Source organism: Drosophila takahashii, chromosome 2R (genome assembly GCF_030179915.1).
Source record: "Drosophila takahashii strain IR98-3 E-12201 chromosome 2R, DtakHiC1v2, whole genome shotgun sequence".
Classification (NCBI taxonomy): domain Eukaryota; kingdom Metazoa; phylum Arthropoda; class Insecta; order Diptera; family Drosophilidae; genus Drosophila; species Drosophila takahashii.
The window spans coordinates 38,581,624-38,601,777 of NC_091679.1; the positions used below are offsets into that span (position 1 = coordinate 38,581,624).

Genomic DNA, 20,154 nt, shown 5'->3' on the forward strand with positions numbered 1-20,154 from the left:
TATGTGTTTGCTTTTGGGAAATATTACTACACATATTTATTAAATTAATATCCAACACTCAACAGAGTATTTCATATATTGTATAACCTGACAGGTATTTCATATTTCCATTGCATTAAACAAATGGCATGTGAGCATGTGAGTTTGAGCCAGAGATTTAATAATTATTAATTATAATTCAAGTTATTTTGGTTTGATTATTGGAATATGGTTTGAGCCATTTCCTAGTTCATTATGTTAGCCACTTGCAAGCAATTGTGGCAACGCCTGAAAGGCACAAACGTATTACATTTCTCGAAGGTTGCCGCTTTGGTCCGTCATCTTGTTAATAAGGATATTAAATACGCCTGTTGGTCTTGTGACTATTTATAACAGGCAAAGTTGAACTAATATTTCGGTATGCTATTGTGTTTGGCAAATTAAATTATCAATTTAAACAGACAATTTTAAATAACTTATATTTATCAGAACACGAAATCAATGTTGCAAATTATTTATTTAATTAAAATCACAGCGTGTAATTGAAATCAACTGATTTACTCTGTCAATTTATTGTTATTTGGCTATTCGAATAATGGCCAGTGGTGAATGCAAACAAGCCTTTATTTATCCTGTCTAAAATCTATGGAATACAAAGCCAAAAGGTTTTACATGCAGCTGGGCAACCTAGGACATGACTAATGGGTGTAATAAATATTCTATCAACCTGAATTCTATTATGAATTGAAGTAAATTCAACAGATTGCAGACCATTTAGCATTTACCCAGGGGCGACAGCAACAAATGGTTGAAACTTTGTTTACCTTGGCTAATTGAAAGTGGCACTTTAAGGTAGTTCGAGGGCATCCGATAAAAGCTTAGTTGATATGAGGCATTTAATTGGCCATTGCAGACTATTTAACGGTCTCCCAGATATGTGCCACAAATGCCGCGAAGCTTAAGGATCGTTGAGTCGATTGGCCCAGCGGGATTTATATGGCCTGAGCTGTATTAGATAAGAGTCCTTCGGCTCCCTTAATAAAAAATGCGTAAAGACGCATACATACATACACATATTTGACAAGCGGAACGTTAATTAACGACTTCGCAAATGGCGGAAAAGAGGGAAACAACAGTCGCAAAGGAAATGCCTGGAGTGCCATTGCTGTTTATCTGCAGCTGTCAGATGATGGCGCCATTTTTTTTCTTCTCCTTCCTGGGGGGTGGTTAAGTGGGTGGAGGCGGTATCTTCTGTGGGTGCGCCACCTGTTTAGACATATTTTCCAAGGCCACGTGTTGGTGAATAGAAAACGACTTGGGAACTTGTTGGCAGCAGGAGGTAAAAAGATAATTCGTAGATTAAAGCTTGAATTTCTGTGAATCATTTTCTTAGATAAAAGAGTATGAGTTGATTAAAGGAAGTATGAAGTGAAGGTATATTTATCCATTTGTTCCATAAATAGTGAAAGGAAAAAAAATTCAATAATAGTTTGCTATTTATGTGGTTGAATGAGTTGGTGGAGGTGGAATCTTTTGTGGGTTCGCCACCTCATTAGACATGTGTATTTCCAAGGCCACAGAAAATAGAATAGAGAATACAAAAGGACTTAAGGAACTCGCTGGGAGCAAGAGGTAAAAACATATTTTTATTCATTAGAGCTAGAGTTTGGTTGCATCATTTCCATAGAAATCATGGAAGGGTGAATAGTTTTAAATTTGTACCATAATAAGTTTAGTTTGAAACAGTTATATAATTAATAAATACTATTTATTTCATCATTTGAACAAGCGTTATTTCTTAGTATCAAAGTTCCAAGATAAAATATAGCAAAAGAGGAAAGTTTACGAGAATTTCACTTAAAGCATCTTTCATCTCTTCAGAAGAGCTCAGTTACCTGCTTCTGATGAACTGCACAAATGTAATTACGTTGTCCATGGACTTCTGTGCCTTTGGCGCACTGCACAAAGGTGAGTTTTGCAGAAAGACACTGTAAAACATATGAAGGCGTTGGACAATATCGAATGGCCAATCGATCAACATCAAATTGCTGACAGGCATTCGTTTGACTGGCAGCTAAGTTCCAGTTTTAATGAACACCACACTGAGCAGCGGTAGTAACTCAAAAAATATGCATACTTTATGAGGCAATTCAATCGTTTGCCAAACTGGCAAAGAGCTAAGGTTGCGAAATTTGTTGCGAACAGGATTTCGATTCTGATTTAGATTCAAACGCAGATTCAGATTCGTCGGGGCCATTAGCCAAATGCAACACCTTTGACGACATGTGGACAAGTCGACTTTGATTTGGCCAACTGAGTGATCCGAAGTGGCAGTGTCATATGCTAACATTACACAGGAACACAAAATTAAACTTTGTGAAATTTCCACGAACCATTTCAAGTTTTCCATGATATTTGGGTGCTCCTAAGTAAAAGTCCCATACAAAATTATTTTCCATCACCTACAGGTTCCGCGGTATAGCTAAGAATACAATAAACCGATGTTTGCCGACATTTTGAGTTACGTGGCCTATAAATTTGGACTACCCTTTATTATTTTCGGTAGGACCTACTCTCAATACATCACGGCATTCCTTAAAAATAGTCCCCATTGTGAACCATTGCCCATGTCTTTGGAATTCGACGCCAAAGTTGAAAATCCCAAAAATGTAGAGATTTTTCTGATAGAAAAACAATTCTGAGGATTAAATCTTGAATGGAAGTAATTTTAACTATTCATTGTATCTATTGTTCATTGTATGCTTTAATTTCGGTTTAAAGCGTTTTCATGAGGACATTTTATTGGATTTATTATACTAATAAAACCGATTTTTTGATTTCATTATCTACTCCTAAATGTTGTCAAATTTTGAATAAGTCATGGCAACCTCTAGAACTAAGAAACTAAAATACGTTCACTGAACATGCATAGAGAAATGTAAATGTTTACTCCCATTCTGTAGGATGCCTTGACTTTTTTATAATTTGACAACATTTAGGACTATTTTTTAGGAATGCCGTGATGTATTGAGAGTAGGCCCTACCGAAAATAATAAAGGTTAGTCCAATTATATAGGCCACGTAATTCAAAATGTCGGCAAACATCGGTTTTTTGTATTCTTAGCTATACCGCGGAACCTGAAGGTGATGGGACTTAAGTTTGTATGGGACTTTTACTCAGGAGCACCCAATTATCATGGAAAACTTGAAATGGTTCGTGGAAATTTTTGGCTGTGTACCTGTGTTATTTTTGTACAATAAAAATGTAATAAAGATAACCAAAAAATAAATTATTAAAAACATACCCTTTTATTACCGTAAAAAATTATTTTGGTTAGAAAAAAAAATATTTTGTTTGATCACAAGCTAATTTAACTTTAAAAAGTGATCTTTTAAGTTTGAACCCGAAAAGTAAATCCAAGCTTGTCGTAGCTTGAGCTAATATTTTTTATATTCTTTATATGTAGTCTTCACATACTTTCAATCAAAAATATAAAATGAAGCATCCGAATTTTTAATAAAATAGTCAGTCAAGTATGCAGTTCTATTACAAAATAAATGCCTGTGTATTTCAAAACCAGCACTTGTATCGATTCGGATTTCTCCGAATCAAGTGCGTTGCCAGTTAATTGCCCACAACGCCCAGGTAGCTTTGATTTTTGAATCACAGGTGGACATTTTGTGGACAGGTGTGTTCAGATCTACTTTTGCCACTGAAAATTGCATTTCGTTTTGTTAATTATGCTGCACAGTTGCAGTGGTCGTTCGCATGGTATTTCGGCACCACATGTCCATCATTAGGCAATACGCAGAGAAAACTGGATGCCGAAAAGCTTAGATCTTTGACAGTCGTCTGCATTGTTTTCAAACCAACAAGGGAGTTATAATGACAGGTTGTGTGGGTCCGAATGGTCGAATGGGTATAAGACCCCCAAAAATCTAATTTTGTGAAAATTAAACGAAATTTTTGTGTTACCGCCAACCGGTGGGCAATGATTAAAGCTTAAAGCAGGCACAGAGCGAAAAACATTTAGTAATTAATGTATAGGGAATTGTATCGAAACAAGATTAATCTATTTGTTTTATCACCTTAATCCTTTCAAAATGTTTTTTGAATTTTTCTTTCGATTCCTTTTTTTTAGTTAAATATTTAAAAGTCATTAAACAACAGTCAATCTGAAAAGTATACTTGGTATCATAATTTCTCTCAGTGGAATATTGATTCTAGTTTGTAATTACTGGGCATAACAACATAAAATAACAGGAATTTTCAGGCTGCAGTGATGTAGAACACCAATATTTACATGGGCCAAACCGCTTTGCATCGTCCGATTCCATTTAATTATTCCGGTTTGAAGGACTAAAGCCTAACCATAAATCATTGAAGGACATTCGGACATTTACATTGGCCACTCGTTTTGCAACATCGCTCTCGATATTTTGCTACTACACTCAAAATAAATTTAACCCTAAATTTTAGAAAATCGCCATTAAAATTTCTTTTTTCTAAATACAAGAAAGTTATTTCTAAATCTAAGGAAATTTTTCTTAAGTCAAGAAAGTTTTCCTTAAATCCAGGAAGTTTTTCTTAAATGTAGAAAATGGTTACCATGAACTAAAATCACCCTAAAATCTAGAAAAAATGCCCTTAAAATTAGAAATTATTTTCTGAAAAATAGAAAGGTAAACGAAAATAATAAAATATTTTGGCAACACCTTTTCTAAAAATGAGTGCCCTAACCCTAAAATTAAGCTAACCCTAAATAATAGAAACATTTTCTAAAAAGTAGAAAGTTTTTCTAAAAAATAGAAATAGTTGTTTCCACATGCTCTGGCACACCAAAATGTTCAATGCCAGAACTTGTCAGCACTCTGGCGGCTGTACTCGTAGCGCAGACGGCTAAAGCACGTAGTTAGAAATCGAATCGACCCTTGTTCGAGTCCCAGAGCAAACTATTTTTTACCTTTTTTTAAAAGTTTTTATTTATTTTTTTTTTGTAATTTTTTTTTTTAATTTGTTTTTTTACTCTTTTTTTTATTCCTTTTTTTTATTGATGGCAAGCGGTAAACCGAAAATAATTTGGTTTATATTCAGCTATTTACTATATACTACACATAATATAAATTGCGATAGCATAAATATATACATATGTATGTATGTATGTAAATAAGTAAAACGCGAATGGTCAAAATTATGCAATTAGTATTCAAAATATTAACTAATCATAATTTCTACATTCCCAATCTTCCGCAGTCCCGTAGTCCACATTTACAACCACATTTGGCTTTGGTTAGATAAGAAATCCAAGCGCAAATACATAATAATAAATACATAACCTTTAACATTCACAATATACAAGACACACAACGCCTGCATATGTATATAGGGAGGAGTACATAATATAAACGAATATACAAAAAAAAATCATGATTGAACATGTTTTTTTGTTTTGTTTTTAATTTCTATTTTTTAGGAAAATTTCCTACTTTTTAGAAATTTTTGCCCTTAAATTTAGTAAAATTACCCTAAAATTTAGAAATATGACGTCAAAAAAAATCAAAAATATAGAAAAATGTGACCCTAAAATTTAGGGCGAGCTTGTCTTGAAGACAAAAGTAGGGCGATTTCCTTGACTTTAGGGTTAATTTTATTTTGAGTGTACATGTCCATAATTATGCAATGGCATAGAAACGGATATTTTTGATAGGTTGCTTTGTTCTGAAAACCAAACGAGGGAGTTATTTTGGAATGTTGTGTGCATCTGAATGGTGCCTTAAAAGAAATCCTAAAATTATTCTAAGTATGGGGTTTGAAAGATAAAGAGTGTATCTGTAAAAAACTTTAACATCGAATCAAACCATGCATCCATTTGCCTCTGAGAGCTCCGCAAAGTTGGCCAATCTCAGCATTTTTCGAACTTTGAGGTCCTTTTGCTAAAAACTTTTTGGAAAACGCAGTTTAACTTGGGAATTCGTAACGAGTCCAAAAATATAGCATCCATCGAGGTAAATTTTTATTATTACTACGACACACCCAATTCAAAAATATTACTTATTTTTGTACAAAATATATTTTCCTAACAATTTTTTTTAAACATTTTTACTTAAAATCCATATAATAGAAGTTAACCTAAAAAAATATACTTATTAATAATAAGTTATTATTATATTTTCTACCCGTGCTATGATGGGCGCTTTTGTTTGTATCGTATAAGTATTAGAGATTTATTAATGGAAAGTTAATTATAATTATTATAACAAATATATTTACTATCATCATTTCCCTCTGTGTAATGATAAACCCTTTTGTTTTCAGCATCTGATTTTTAGGCCTACAACACAAATAAAGAGTAAGTACCAGGCTACAATGATGCAGGAAACCAACAGTCACATGGGTCAAACCCCCTTGCATCATTCGGTGCCATTCAACGATTCGGTTTTAAAGGACCAAGGACTAACCAGCACGGATATCGATAAGTTCGTCCAGCTATGGAAGCAATACCAGATGAAGAACATGTCCGCCCAGGTGGACGAGTGCCAGGGCTATTGTCAGGGGGAAATCTACAACTGGCTGCGAGCCTACAACAGCATCCATGGATATGTTTCTCTAATGGTAAGTTGGACTACCATCCCAAATAACACGAAATGCACCGTGTTGGGGGAAAACAATGGAATATTTTGACTAATGATGAGCGAGGGAAGCCAGGCCGTTTCAGAAAGGTTCCCTCAGTCTGCTGATAAATTCAAGGGACTGCTGTACCTTTGAACTTTTACCCAAGTCCAAGGAATTTGGTCCTTTCTCTGAATTAAAGTTTTTCGGTGCGCTCAGTTTAACCAGCAAAATCACAAATCAAATTAGGGGCCAGGAATCTAGGTCTTTTGTTTTTGTCTTGGTTTCTTTTAAATGGATTTTTTTTCGGCAGGGAAATAAATTATATTTGATGTGGTTAAGGCGTTAATGTGTTTTCCTTTTCATTTTAATTTCCAGACGGGGCGTTTATTATATCCTTTTTTTCAAGCGGACTTAATGTCAAATAATCTGTTTAGTAAATGCAGAGAATTTGTTTTTGGCTTACAGAGCATTTAACAACCTAATAAGAAGTTAAACTTTGGCATAAAATCCACTGAATCGTTTTGCAGTCCGAAAAGTATCTTGCTCTCACTTAAGAGAATTTAATTTAATTTTCTTACCGACAAAATAGTTGAACTTTATAAAGGGGAAGGCAGCACAAAAGTGCCATTTGGCCGATGGGAGAGAAATGGGAAATGTTGCAAAAAATGTAAATATAAAGGGCCAAGTCAGTTGCGTTGTTGCTTACGAACCGAATGAATAAAACATTCATCCCCTCCGGAATCCAAGGGGAGTGTGCAATCAATTGGAAGTATTCGAGAGCTTAGGTTTGATATAGAACACATTTTATATTGATTCTTGCCGTTCTCTTCAATCACATAGATTTGCATATTCGGGACAATAGCAAACATCTTGAACATAATGGTCCTGACCAGAAAGGAAATGGCCAAGACGCCCATAAATAATATCCTCAAGTGGTTGGCGGTGGCCGATATGTTTGTGATGCTGGAATATATACCCTACACGTCCTATCAGTACATCTATATGCGACCAGGTGAGCGGATTTGTATGTATTTAAATTTATTTATTAAAATATTTTAGGTATTCGAAATTTGAATTTCAAATTAAATCAATTAAAAATTATAATTTTATACAAACAATTCTTATTACTGGCTATTCGTTGGCCGTTTTTTCGTCCGCATATTAATTTTAAAGTATGCTTCAAACATTGAAAAACTTATGGGAATGCAATACTAAAATAAAATAATCGTTAGCAAATATTTAGAGTATAAGTATATATTAGCAGATTGTTTTCAAGAATTTAAATATATATATTTTGTTATTAATCATTTTGTAAATAATTAATACAGGTGAAAAGGATCTGAGCTACACCTGGGCCGTTTGTCTTCTGATCCACATGCACTTTACCCAAATTTTGCATACTATTTCCATTGGATTGACCGTCACCCTGGCGATTTGGCGATATGTGGCCATCAGGTGAGCAGATTCTTTGGCCAGCTAGCTATGCATGATCCTCCCTGGGACTCCCCGTCATCCATGTAGAGTTTTGGCCCCGATTCACATTCATGCTAATCCGCATCCGATTACAATTCGAATTCGAACAGACATCCGGCAATTCTGACTAACACATCAATGTGGCAACGTGGCTTTTCTTCTCTTCCCCCGTCTTTTGTTTATAGCCAAATGTTACCGTCTCTATTCCACAGACATCCTAATGGGGGCTGTGCCAACTTCCTGCTCGCACATTCCCGGGAGGCGATCCTCCTGCCCTTCGTCCTGTCGCCGATCCTCTGCCTGCCCACGTACTTTGTGTTCCAGGTGCGAGAGACATACGACGTGGACAATGTCAACTCGGAGGCCATGTACCACGTCTACTTCGATAAGAATTCGGTGCTCTACAGGTGAGTTATTATAACAATATCTTAGATTTTAAATAATTTAAAATTTAAAATTTTTTAAGACTCTGGTTTCTGTTTTTAGTGCAATATTACATTTTTGCGACTTAACGATCCATTGCAGGTTTAATTTCTGGATACATTCCGTGCTCATCAAACTTTTGCCCTGTGGCATATTGATCGTGATCAGTGCAGTGCTCATGCACGTTCTGTGCGAGGCCTCGAGACGTCGCTTGAAGCTGAGAGACTACAATAATCCCGCCAAATATGCCATCCAGCTTAATCTGAACGAATCCAAGTCCAAGAAGTTAGTATTCATTTGTTTAATTTACAGATTAAGAATTCGCGTTTTACAGTATCTGATTCTTTCTAGTAGGGTTGTTAAAACATCGATAGTGGGCTCTATCGATATTTTTGGCAATCGAAGGTGATCAGTATAGATATAATTGATACTATCGGGGAAAAAATTATGAAAAACATTAAAAAATGAACTTCTTAAAATAATTTAAAAATTACACGTAAAATTAAATTATTTTTTTGAGCGATAGTATCGATTGTGGGCCCAAACAATCGATGTTTCCTAAATTTTAGTATCAATAGTGCTATCATTTTTTGTTACCAACCATACTTTCTACAATTTTCTTTTTAGGCCACCGCGCTGTGATCGTCGAAATGATCGCACTACCCTCTTATTGGTGGCAGTACTGGTTTTGTTTCTGATCACCGAATTCCCGCAGGGATTATTGGGCCTGCTGTCCGGAGTGATGGAGAAGTGCTTCTTTGCCCACTGCTATCCGCCATTCGGGGAACTGATGGATCTGCTGGCCCTGATCAACGCAGCCGTGGGATTCGTGCTGTACGGACTGATGTCGAAACAGTTCCGAACCACCTTCCGATCGCTTTTTATGAAGCGGCACTTTGGCAGCACCGAGATGACGCGCTTGACCCGGGTCACCACGACTTGCGTTTAAATTGGTTTGAAAGGAAGGGAATCTCCAAGAAGATGTGATTATAATAGGGAGCCAAGAACGGTGACTCCTAGGGAGGCTATGGACATCAAAGATGATCCTGCCGAGCTCCAATTGAATTTTCTAAATTGTAAACTTTATAAAAGTTTCGTTATCTTGAATAACACAAATAAGGAACTGTGAGTGTGGGATTAATGTATTTACTGGCTGATGCACAATTTACTTATATAGTCCATTGGGTTTTCACTGTTGCATCGATCGGTTAAAAATTTGATTCCGCTTGTGATTTGGCTGTTTCGAAAAGTGCCACTTCATTTCCAATTAAATTACGGCTTAAGATTTGTTCGTTAACCAGTTGGTGTTTCAATTTCGTGTTATTATGTAAGTTTTCGATAGGCTAAGTCAGTACGAGCTGTACAAATACGAGACATTTACTTTCCACTAAGGTTCAAAAAGCAGAAATCCATGAATATTAAAATAGAATTGCTAAGAAGACGCATTAACTCTACGAGCCCAGAGTTGCTTTTTCTTCTTAGCTGAAAATATCACCTACTATTTTGATTATTTGTCGATAAATGGTTTTTAGCCAAGGCCAATGAATTTTACACTGGCACCTTGGGAAATCTTTATTATGTGTACTATCTAAGCTGCTTATACTATTTATATATAAGTATAAATGTAAACACTTTCAAATAAATGTTTGATGTGAATTGCAAATGAGTACAGTTTATTGCTTTCCATTACCATAAATATTTAATTCTGGCTAACAACAGCATTAACCTCCAGTGGCAGCTCGTCCGGCAGCAGTTCCCTGGATCGATTTTGGCCCAAATCGGGTTCCTCCAAATCCGCGGAGTCCAGTAGGATGCCATTGCCCTGACTGGAGATTCGCAGCAGGGATTTGAGCTTGGTGGCCTGGAATTTGTACTGCAGGAAATGGAGAATGATAAAATCTGGGCTTGAGGGGATTTTCCCCATAGAGCTTGTGCTGTGTGGAATTATCGGGTTTAATTTTGCTAGACATTGAGGCCAATTACGCGGTGGAATTTCTATTCACGTGCCATTGCATACATCCACTGGGAATTTTGGTATTTCGAACGACTTACTTCCGTGGGCAGCAAGAGGTCCTGGGCCTGGCTCATGAATCGGTTGTACTGCTCGGTGGCCAACGCCAATCGTCCAGTTTCGTAGCAAAACAGGGCAAAGTTCAGCACAACCAAAGGATTTCGTCCGCCGCCCTGTGGCCCAGTTGCCATCCGACTGGCCCTTTCGAGGGCCACGAACGCGTTCTCCATATCGTCCAGCTTACGCAAACAGACTACGAAGAGGAGGGGAAAATATTATTTCAAGACATGCACTCAAAAAATAATCTTGGCTTAAGCTCAAGAATAAAAAAAAAAAAAAAAAAATATAAATTTTAACAACTTAAAATACTACATAAATGTATACCTTTTCAAAAATAAAAAAATAATGAGTACTACATTTTTACAAACAGTATTACTGAAAAAATAAACACATTTCTTAAATTTTAAGTAATTTACTATTTTTAAATGTTTTAGCAACAACTTTTAAATCCTTCAATTTATTTCCAACGAAAAAACCGTTTATGAAACAGTAAAGAATTGTTAAAATACTAACTTTAAGTTAATTTAATAAAGTGCCTAAAATATAAGTTTAATAAAACATTTTATATTGGAGACAACTGTTGAAATAATTGGCAAAATTATATAAATTAAGTTAAAAACTTTTAGTAATGATTAGAAGAATAAGACATTGGTTAAAATAGTTTCAAAAGGTATTACATTTAAATAAAATCGTTTTTAAAATGATTTAAAGTATGGAATCGGAAATAAATCGGATTAGTGAGAATTACACATAAAAGACATTTTGTAAATCTCATTTTTTTTTAATTCTGGGTAATTGTAATTTTTTTCTAGTGTCCTAGAGGAAACTTACGGCCCAGGAGCATGAAGCACTCGGCATTATCCTTGCGCAGGTTTATGGCTGCGGCCAGCGTGTGAAAGGCACTGGCGTATTGTTCGGCTGCGGCCAAGTTAGTGTAAATAAACAAACAACAGATGCTCTTCTTAACGGAGGAAATGGCAACAAACAATGCTGGAGAACAGTAGCAAGGAATCGCCTGCGGTTCGGACTTTTCTTCGTACTTTTTAAGAAATTTATTAAAACCTCCAGCCCATAGTTTTCATTCTGTTGCTGGCCTCAAGTGAATATTTGTCCCCCGACATAGTCAACCCAACTCACACAGCTAGTGTCTCTATTGTCTCTGTTTATTCAGGTCTTTCATTAGGCCAGCTTTTAGTTTTCTTGTTACGAAATTGTATTGACCAAATCACTGTAGAAATTGCAGGCTGGCAAAATGCCAAGGTGCTGTTTATGAAACGTTAGGTGCTCAAAACTGGTCAATTGAAAGGGATATTTCAAAGTAAAAGTTTACATATGGATTCAAGTATTGGTTTGAATGTCCAGCCACAAAGGGATATTTTGTGTTTGTATTTGTGATTGCCTTTTAAATTATCCCCTCAATCTATTTTTGGTTCAATTTGTAGCACAAACCTATACGAATATTCCGAACGTTTCTTTTTTTTGCTGAATTCTTTCCCTTTGACAGTTTTCCCAAAATACAACCACATGATGAAATTTCCAATTATAAATCGGTTCCAGTCAAAATACACGTTTAAATTGCACACCAAATTGCTCATAGATCTTTAAATTTTACAGTACTCACAGGCAATGTAGATTAAACTCAGGTTGTACAGGGCATTGTAATTAAGCGGCGAGAGCCAAACGGATTTGCGCAACGAGGAAATGGCCTGGAAATTATTAAACATTTAGATGGCAAGGCAAATGAAACACCTTGTCATTCCGTTACCACAATGAATTTCTGCTTCTTGAAGAAGCACAATCCAATGTTATTCCACAGCTCGGCAATTTCCGGCTCAGCGTTTGCGATTTGGCTGTATTTGCTGAGGGCCCCATCGACATCGTTGCGCGACTGATATGAAAATATTCCCAATAAATATGATACACAAAAGGAAATCCATATCTTTCACCTGCAAAATGGCGCCGAAGGCCAAAAGTCCCTTGGGCGAGCATTTCCGTTCGATGCTGACGACTTCCGCCAGACGATCGTGTGCCTTTTGCGTTTCGTTGATTTTCAGGTACAGCACACTGATTTCAATCAGAACCTCCGAGTTCTCGGGAGTCAAGCTAAAATGAATATGAATGTGTATAAATTGTAAGGCAACGCCAGTCATTAGCTACTGACTGCAGGCAAGTTTCCAGCACATCAATGGCCTTCTGGTATTGCTTATCCTTGCGATACAACTCGGCCAAACGGACATAGCTCTCAAGTTTCCGACCCGATTGAACAGCTAATTCGAAGTAGGAGCGGGCCTCCTCCTGCTGCTGGCAGGCAAGCTCCTTTTGGCTTTGGGTTGTGGCCGCCCGAAAGAGCAGTTCGCCCAGGTAATGGTATATCTCGTGGTCCTGACGGCTGCTCCTCTGCTCCGCCTCCCTAAAGACACCCAGTGCCTGACTAAAGCGGCCCATTATGTAGCTGAAACGGGTTTGGTTTAACATTTCATAATATGCATTACATTGCACTGCATTGGTAGTGGTATACATTTAGTTCTAATTATGACCCGAAATGTATATTGCATTCAATATTAACCAACAAGAGAGAACAATATAGTCAAGTACCTTGACTATCAGCTAAAGATGGTGCGAGGGAGATGGAGATATGCATGCAGTGATTCGACTGCTTGCACTGCTTGAACTGAATTCAATTATTTGTGCTTAACATTTTAACGACTGGTCCGATTTGAAAAATTTCTTCTACATTTCGATAGGAAGGTCGTTAAGGGCGGGATGGCAGCTTGATAAAACAAATTGCGATGCGCTGGAACGTTAATAATCTGTATCGTTAGTCCCAACCTTCTAGCTTTTAAATTTTTCAACATATCAGCGTTGATACGAACGGACGGACAGGCGGACATGGCTAAACGGACATGACCTTTGACTCACGAGTAACGGCTAAATTCACCTCTAAAACTAAAATGAATTATTGATAGAACTGATACACATCTACCATAGATTGCGGTGGACGAAGCTTAACTCAATTGTCATATGTACATATCTACCCACAGTGTTCGCCCTATTTCCTTGTAGGTCTCGATGTTTCGGGGATTCAGCTCCACAGATTTTTGCAGATGCCGCAGCGCCTCGATGTGGTTGCCCTCTTCACGGTCAATTAGTCCCTGGCGAAGGGCAATCAATTAGAAGGGACACCATTCATTAGGCTCATCGCCAGCTCACCTGGACAAAGTACAGGTACTCTGGATTCAAATGGCGATTCAGCTCACGTTCGATGAGTCGGCGGCAGCGCGTGAATTCGCGGCGAGTAAAATAAATGTGGAGCAGCCAATCAATGTTGGCATCGCTGGGCATTTTGGGAGCTAATCGTGGGAATCAAAGGACAAAGACAGCGAAATAAAACCGAGAAAAACTTGGCCGATTTTCTTTCTTTCCTTCTTTTTTTACCTACCTGGTCGCACAACCTCCAGGCTTGGCAATTCAATAAGTCTGCCGTTGCAGTTGATCTGCTCCGTTCCCGGTTCGTACATGGATTATTTTGCGCTCCTTCCTGGGCAATGACAAAAAGCTCAACTTCAAAGGCAACTCGCAGATATTTAATCTCCATTTGTTGTGGCCCCCGGCAACTTTGTTGACAACAATTCGCGTTGCCATGGTTTTCAGTTTTCCATTTTCCACAACATTTAAGGGTTGGCCAAGGCGGACGGGCTGGAAATTAACTTGTTAACTGAATTAGTGCACGTTTGCCGCAGGCCAAAAATACACAAAAACGAGCTAAAGAAAATTCCGCAGTGTGTATTTTTAATTAGCTGTGACAAATATGTCGAAAACCCATTCGAAACTAATCGAAATGCAATAAAAGCAAACTAAAACTGGGTAAATAATTGCCTAGACCAAAAAAAAGGCAAGCAAGCAGATCTTGGGATAAACCAGTTCTTTGGGGTTCGCCGCGAAGTCCCGACTCCGACACCGCCTAATTACTCAATTTATTTCACACCGGCCAAAGTGGCAAAGTCTGTTGCACTCGTTTCCATTTTCGGGCCCAAAAGACATGTGATCGTGAGCTACATTTCAAACTGTTTACGCGGTCCAAGCCAAAAATCAAAAGCAATTAATGCACGAGAAATATCGTACAAGATCACAGCCAATATCTGTATCAATCGATCGATTGCGGCATCGGTGTTAGATCTTTCAAGATCTTAGATCTCCAAACGGGAAGTGCCACTTGGCGCCTTTTTCTCTAAAAGGCAACACTGCGGCTACTTGATTTGTGGCCAGAGGAAGTACCGATAACCACGAACCAAAAAGTTCGACAGCCATGATGGATTCGCTTCCAAATGGGGCCTCAAATTGCGGCAGATTAAAAACCAATTACGAACATGGCAGTTTACGAGAATACCGTGCATTTAACCATGTTTCTAACAGGGTTATTTAATAAAGTAAACACACTTGGGAACAAATTTTCTTTAAAGGAGAACATTTTTTAAAATTTAGAATTGCTTTGCTTGTAACTGCCCAAATTTCTAGAAACTTGACGGAACGAAATTGTATTATCGTACTTTTTGGCATATTTTTACTCAATATACACGTTTCTCTCTGTAGGCAAATTAGTCAATGATAATTGGAAAATAATCCCTTAATGACTTGAGCAGTTTACGTGAGCATCCATTGTTGATATTTTTGGTGAGGTTAAGATAAAATTAATTATTTTGGCCTAATGTCTTTCTCTAACATACCCCACCCCATAAATATTTTGCTAAACACTCTTTGTTCTTTGTTCTCAAAAATGGTTTCCCAAAATAAGGTTGCACATTTTACCTCACCTACCATAAATTAATACTTTTTATTTCAAATGCATACAAATTTATATAATTTTTCACATTTAAATATAGGCGCGTAGAAAAGCGGGTGTTGCCAAACCGTCGGCGGTTTTAGACCGCCAATGGAAAATTTGAGTGTTACTTTTATACACACAAATAAGTGCGCCACCTACGCCACTTGTGTGTTTTACATGAAGCTCGACAAAAGGTGTTGCAAATGTAAAAAAATATTTTACAAGATGTAAATATGGTGGTGTTTGGGGTTGTTAAGTATAAAGGCCATCTGTCGGCGAAAAGCAACAGCTATGTTTGTCAAACATCCCCACTGCGGGGCGTTTTAAATGCGTGGATCCTGGGGGGATTGGGGATAAACCCCCAAAGGAAATGTGGTATTTAAAAAGTATACAGCAACAATTTTTTTCTGTAAACCCCGCTCGCAAACTTTACTGCCCAAATTTCTAGAAACTAGCGAGAACAAAATTGAAATCCCTTACACACTTAAACAGATTACGTGATCCATTGTTGAAATTTTTGGTGAGCTTAAGAAAAATTTTATTATTCTGGCCTCTTGGGTTTCTTTTACCCCCTTTAACGAGTTGACTGGACTCAGTCCACCTAATAACATGACAAAAGATATCCATTCTAATGTGCAGCCTGCACCGTACATGATATTGTCAACCATTGTGTGAAGGATAGCTACTAATTAATTTAGACATTGCAGTCGGAACTTAAGGATACAGTAAGTTTCGGACCATGAACTCCGTTCCTAACACTTCTCACTCAGGTGGTATTACTTATGGGTGACACCACTAAGCCATTTGGTCCCTTCGCGTACATATGCAACACGATACATATTTTATTTCTTGATACTTGGTCAAGAATAGAAAGGTGGTACTGAATTACTGAATTAATTTAAACTCTGTAGTATTAATAGTGTCGAAAAGGGTGTAGGTAAATTGTAATTTAAATTGTGGCATTGAATAGGTGCGCATTATACGCAACTAGTGTATTTTACATGAAATTTTTATGTAAAATTTCGCAACGATATTTTTTAAGATATAACTGTTGACAGATCCGAAACACACCTCCAAAACAAGCACGGAAAACCAGAATCAGTTTATTTATGACTTTCGCCCTATCTTCCAGACTAGCGAAGAGGAAAGCCAAGGGAATGTCTAGAATGCTAGCTAAAAGAGATTCATATCAAGATTCATAGACTGCGGAAGTCATTGAAACGGATTAACCCGTTGGCCTTTGACAGATTGGATTGAAGGGAGAAGGAGAACTAATTATAATTAGTGCAAAGCTGATAAGAAAGGGCATTGGCCACCGAAAAGAAGGATCCCTTTTTAAAGTAGGAGCCAAATCTTCTATTTAGCGACTTACCACTGTTTTTATACCCTTGCAGAGGGTATTATGATTTCAGTCAGAAGTTTGCAACGCAGTGAAGGAGACGTTTCCGACCCCATAAAGTATATATATTCTTGATCAGCATCACTAGACGAGTCGATCTAGCCATGTCCGTCTGTCCGTCCGTCTGTCCGTCTGTCCGTCTGTCCGTCTGTCCGTCCGTCTGTCCGTCTGTCCGTCCGTCTGTCCGTCCGTTTCTACGCAAACTAGTCTCTCAGTTTTGAAGCTATCGCGATGAAACTTTCGTAAAAGTCGTATTTCTATTGCAGGTAGTATATATGTCGGAACCGACCGGATCGGACAACTATATCTTATAGCTCCCATAGGAAGGATCGAAAAAAAAACGGAAAAAAACGGAAAAAAAATTCTAGCTTCGGTGTTTTTTGAAATATTACCTTCTACTTTTGGGGATGTTATTTTTTAAATATTTCTGAATTTCGAATTAATTATTTAAAAAATCGGACTACTATATCATATAGCTGCCATAGGAACGATCGGAAAATTAATGGAAAAGTAATAGGAAATAAATTCAAGTTTCTTTGATTTTTTTTGTATTATCTTCCACTCTAGGATATGACTCTTTTTAAATATTTCCGAATTTCAATTTTAATTTGATCAAAATCGGACGACTATATCATATAGCTGCCATAGGAACAATCGGAAAATTAATGAGAAATATTAGAAAATTGAACATTTTTGCGATTTGTTAATTAATAGGAATGATCTGCAAGGGTATATAAGCTTCGGCTGGCCGAAGCTAGCTTCCTTTCTTGTTTAGTAACTAATTACTGCGCATCGGATTTTAGGTAAAAATATATTTTAAACAAGCAGTCCAAAAATTTTTTGGATTGCACACATATTTGTTTCACGCGGCATATTTTTGCAAATTCAACCTAAAATTGTATTCTGGAATATGTCAACCTTTTTTGACCTTTTTACCTATTTTTACTGGAAATATATGCTCCCAAGTAGGGAGTAATAGTGAAAATCCCAATTGTAGCCATACAACAAATCGACCCAGCCCACTTTATATAATAGTATAATTATATAATTTATTATAATTGTATAATACAAAATATAAATAAATTACACTATGCAACATCAAAAATGTACCTAAATGGATGCTATATTTTTGAATTCGTTACGAATTCCCAAGTTAAACTGCGTTTTCCTAAAAGTTCCCCGACGCAAGGATTCTTAGCCTACTGAGTTTGTCTTTCTGTTTATGGTTGATAAAATTCAAACTCTTTGCTTTGACTTAAGAAATTTACAAAAATAACCCAATGGCCAGTACATTTTCTTCGATTAGAACTGCTCCAAATAAGTGCTCTTACACGTTGAATTAAATTCCCCCTTGTTTTAATGCTTGCTGTTCTGTTTTCCCCCAGCAGCTGGTGGCTTCTCGAATGGAGGAAGGCCTAATTCAATTACAGTACCACTGTAAATATGATTTACACCCGACGACACTTCAGCCTGACCTCCGCGACGGGGAAAGCGGGTTGGAATGGCCCATCTCCGCATATCTTACGCACATATTTGTACGGCCAAAGGTCATAAAAAAGCGACTTACACAGCATACCAAACCGCCCGAAATTTCCGCCTGCAGACTGGAAGACCCATTCATGGGGATTGCAAGTGCCGCTCACGTTTGGTTTCCCCCTGAAAGGCCGTTATTCACTGGGGAAAAGCGAGGGAGACGAGTCGTAAAGTTATGTATTGTGCAGCAATACGCGACTTGGCCCAAATCCGACTTTGGCTTTGACTTTGGCCTCTTCTCCTGTGCCAATTTATGCAATGCCAGTGTCCACTTTATTATTTCAGCATGGGTTTTACGATGGTAACGCGACGGACACCTAAATATAGTCATGGCCGACTTGTTTACCAAATTGCCGTCTAGTCCTTGCCGCCACTTTCCCCCAAACGTGTTCGGCAATCTGTGCCCAGACAAAAACAGGGAAAACATTTGTATGTGCGTGAGTGACCCAAATAAGTATGCTTTGTTTCCAGCCACCACTTCCCCTTTCTCTGGGCTAAAGATCTGCGATTCAGGGGTTGGCCTCCCACATTTACGATAATATTTAATCGCAAATTGATGTTTACACGTTCGATAGTGTCTATTCTTTCAGTTATACACGAAGAAAAATGTATATATGTTACAAGTTATACCACATTTTGGATCTGACTCTATTAATATTTAACATTATGTTTAATTAAATAAAAGTAAATAATGGATGTTTCTATCGAACGATTAATAATTAATGTTTTTTTGACTGTACATAAGAAATCAGACATTAAATGCTGACACAAATGACAAAAATCTCGTAAACACTCTTTAGACATTTATTTTAAGTTGCTGGTTTCATATGTAATTAAAATTAACATGCTTATCAAAAAATTTATTTAATTAAAAGAATTAATTATTTTTACTTTTCAAGGAATAAATACAACTAATATATTTTGACCGAAGCTTATATAATCACCGGTAGATCCTAATTTTTTTCGAAAATGTATTCAACTCCTCTTTCTTCCAATGTAGAATATTATAATCTAGATATGGTCAAAATATTTTGGTTAAAGCACCCTGCAAGATTTCTTAGCTGTTTGCTATAATGAGGCTTTTATGTTTGTTTTCCACTTGTCTTTGGGCAAGTTTATCCTTTCGCTTTTTCTGTTGACCAGTGTGCTGTGGCCTTTTCAATTTACTGCTGCCAGACTTTCGGTGTGTTATATCCTGGACACATTTCCTAGAGGGCCAGAGGTGATGGCTCTGCCACATCTTCACCCACTTTCGACCCGATGTTGGCATTAGCATAACTATGGAATGTCAGGGGCAGCAAGCAGAAATATGTTTCGGTTTAAGAATTGACAAAATTTGACAAAAATGTATGTTTCACCCTGGGCGAAAGTGGGAATTCGGGGGTTCGGTGGGAATGTCAATGAAAGGCCCCGGGTCCTGTGGCCTGCGTTTCGGCATCCTGTGTGTATCCTGTGTGCCCCGAATAGCTGAATGCTGAAAAACTCTGTAGCTGCAAAAGCTGGAAAATATGCGTGCTGAAGTTTTGCGTGCTGTCGCTGTAATTTATGTCAAGCCAAACAAAAAACAACGAAATTGTTGTGGCACATAACCGAGAGCAGCACTTTGTTCGGATGCAGATATGCAAAAACAAACGCAAACACAAACTGAAATACAAACAGCAAAAAAAAAAGGAATTGGCAACACACTGGAGATACAGATACATATAGAATTGGATGCGGCGATGCGGAATGTTTATTTTCTGTAAAATTTGAGGCATGCAACGCTTATGAAATAACATTTTTCGGCCAGAGCCATGGAATGAATCCGCTGGCGAAAACCAAACGGCCACTTCATGTAATAA

At 37.4% G+C, this 20,154-nt stretch overlaps 2 protein-coding genes across 7 annotated transcripts in view; one reads left to right on the forward strand and one right to left on the reverse strand.

The window, feature by feature from the left end:
• Positions 1-10,095, forward strand: part of LOC108058811 (G-protein coupled receptor dmsr-1) — a 41,004-nt gene extending 30,909 nt beyond the window's left edge. For all 4 annotated transcript variants that reach the window (XM_017143752.3, XM_070213661.1, XM_070213663.1 and 1 more), the window contains exons 3-8: positions 6,296-6,592; positions 7,433-7,604; positions 7,921-8,047; positions 8,278-8,472; positions 8,591-8,773; positions 9,116-10,095. In XM_017143752.3, the coding sequence (XP_016999241.2) occupies positions 6,347-6,592; positions 7,433-7,604; positions 7,921-8,047; positions 8,278-8,472; positions 8,591-8,773; positions 9,116-9,437 (1,245 nt within the window). In that variant the 5' untranslated portion in view covers positions 6,296-6,346 and the 3' untranslated portion in view covers positions 9,438-10,095. The remainder of the gene's footprint in view (positions 1-6,295; positions 6,593-7,432; positions 7,605-7,920; positions 8,048-8,277; positions 8,473-8,590; positions 8,774-9,115) is intronic.
• Positions 10,096-10,186: 91 nt separating this feature from the next.
• On the reverse strand, positions 10,187-14,306 carry BBS4 (Bardet-Biedl syndrome 4). Of its 3 annotated transcripts, XM_017143749.3 has the most exons (10): positions 13,999-14,306; positions 13,770-13,909; positions 13,599-13,711; positions 12,721-13,011; positions 12,506-12,662; positions 12,325-12,447; positions 12,181-12,265; positions 11,391-11,477; positions 10,541-10,752; positions 10,187-10,361 (listed from the first exon to the last, which is right to left on the reverse strand). In XM_017143749.3, the coding sequence occupies exons 1-10, from the start codon at positions 14,075-14,077 to the stop codon at positions 10,188-10,190; spliced, it is 1,461 nt and encodes a 486-aa protein (XP_016999238.2). In that variant the 5' UTR covers positions 14,078-14,306; the 3' UTR covers position 10,187. The 3 variants fall into 3 exon arrangements, with proteins under 3 accessions (XP_016999238.2, XP_070069760.1, XP_070069761.1); XM_070213659.1 differs by lacking the exon at positions 11,391-11,477; XM_070213660.1 differs by lacking the exons at positions 13,599-13,711; positions 13,770-13,909 and having other exon boundaries at positions 13,999-14,089.
• Positions 14,307-20,154: the final 5,848 nt, after the last annotated feature.

Bases quoted from the DNA above. Each gene is read 5' to 3' on its own strand.
- BBS4 (XM_017143749.3), bottom strand. From the start codon at position 14,077: ATGTACGAACCGGGAACGGAGCAGATCAACTGCAACGGCAGACTTATT. The intron at 12,663-12,720 runs GTCAGTAGCTAA...TATTCATTTTAG, and splicing joins GTGCTGGAAACTTGCCTGCA to CTTGACTCCCGAGAACTCGG. The intron at 10,362-10,540 runs GTAAGTCGTTCG...CATTTCCTGCAG, and splicing joins ACCTCTTGCTGCCCACGGAA to TACAAATTCCAGGCCACCAA.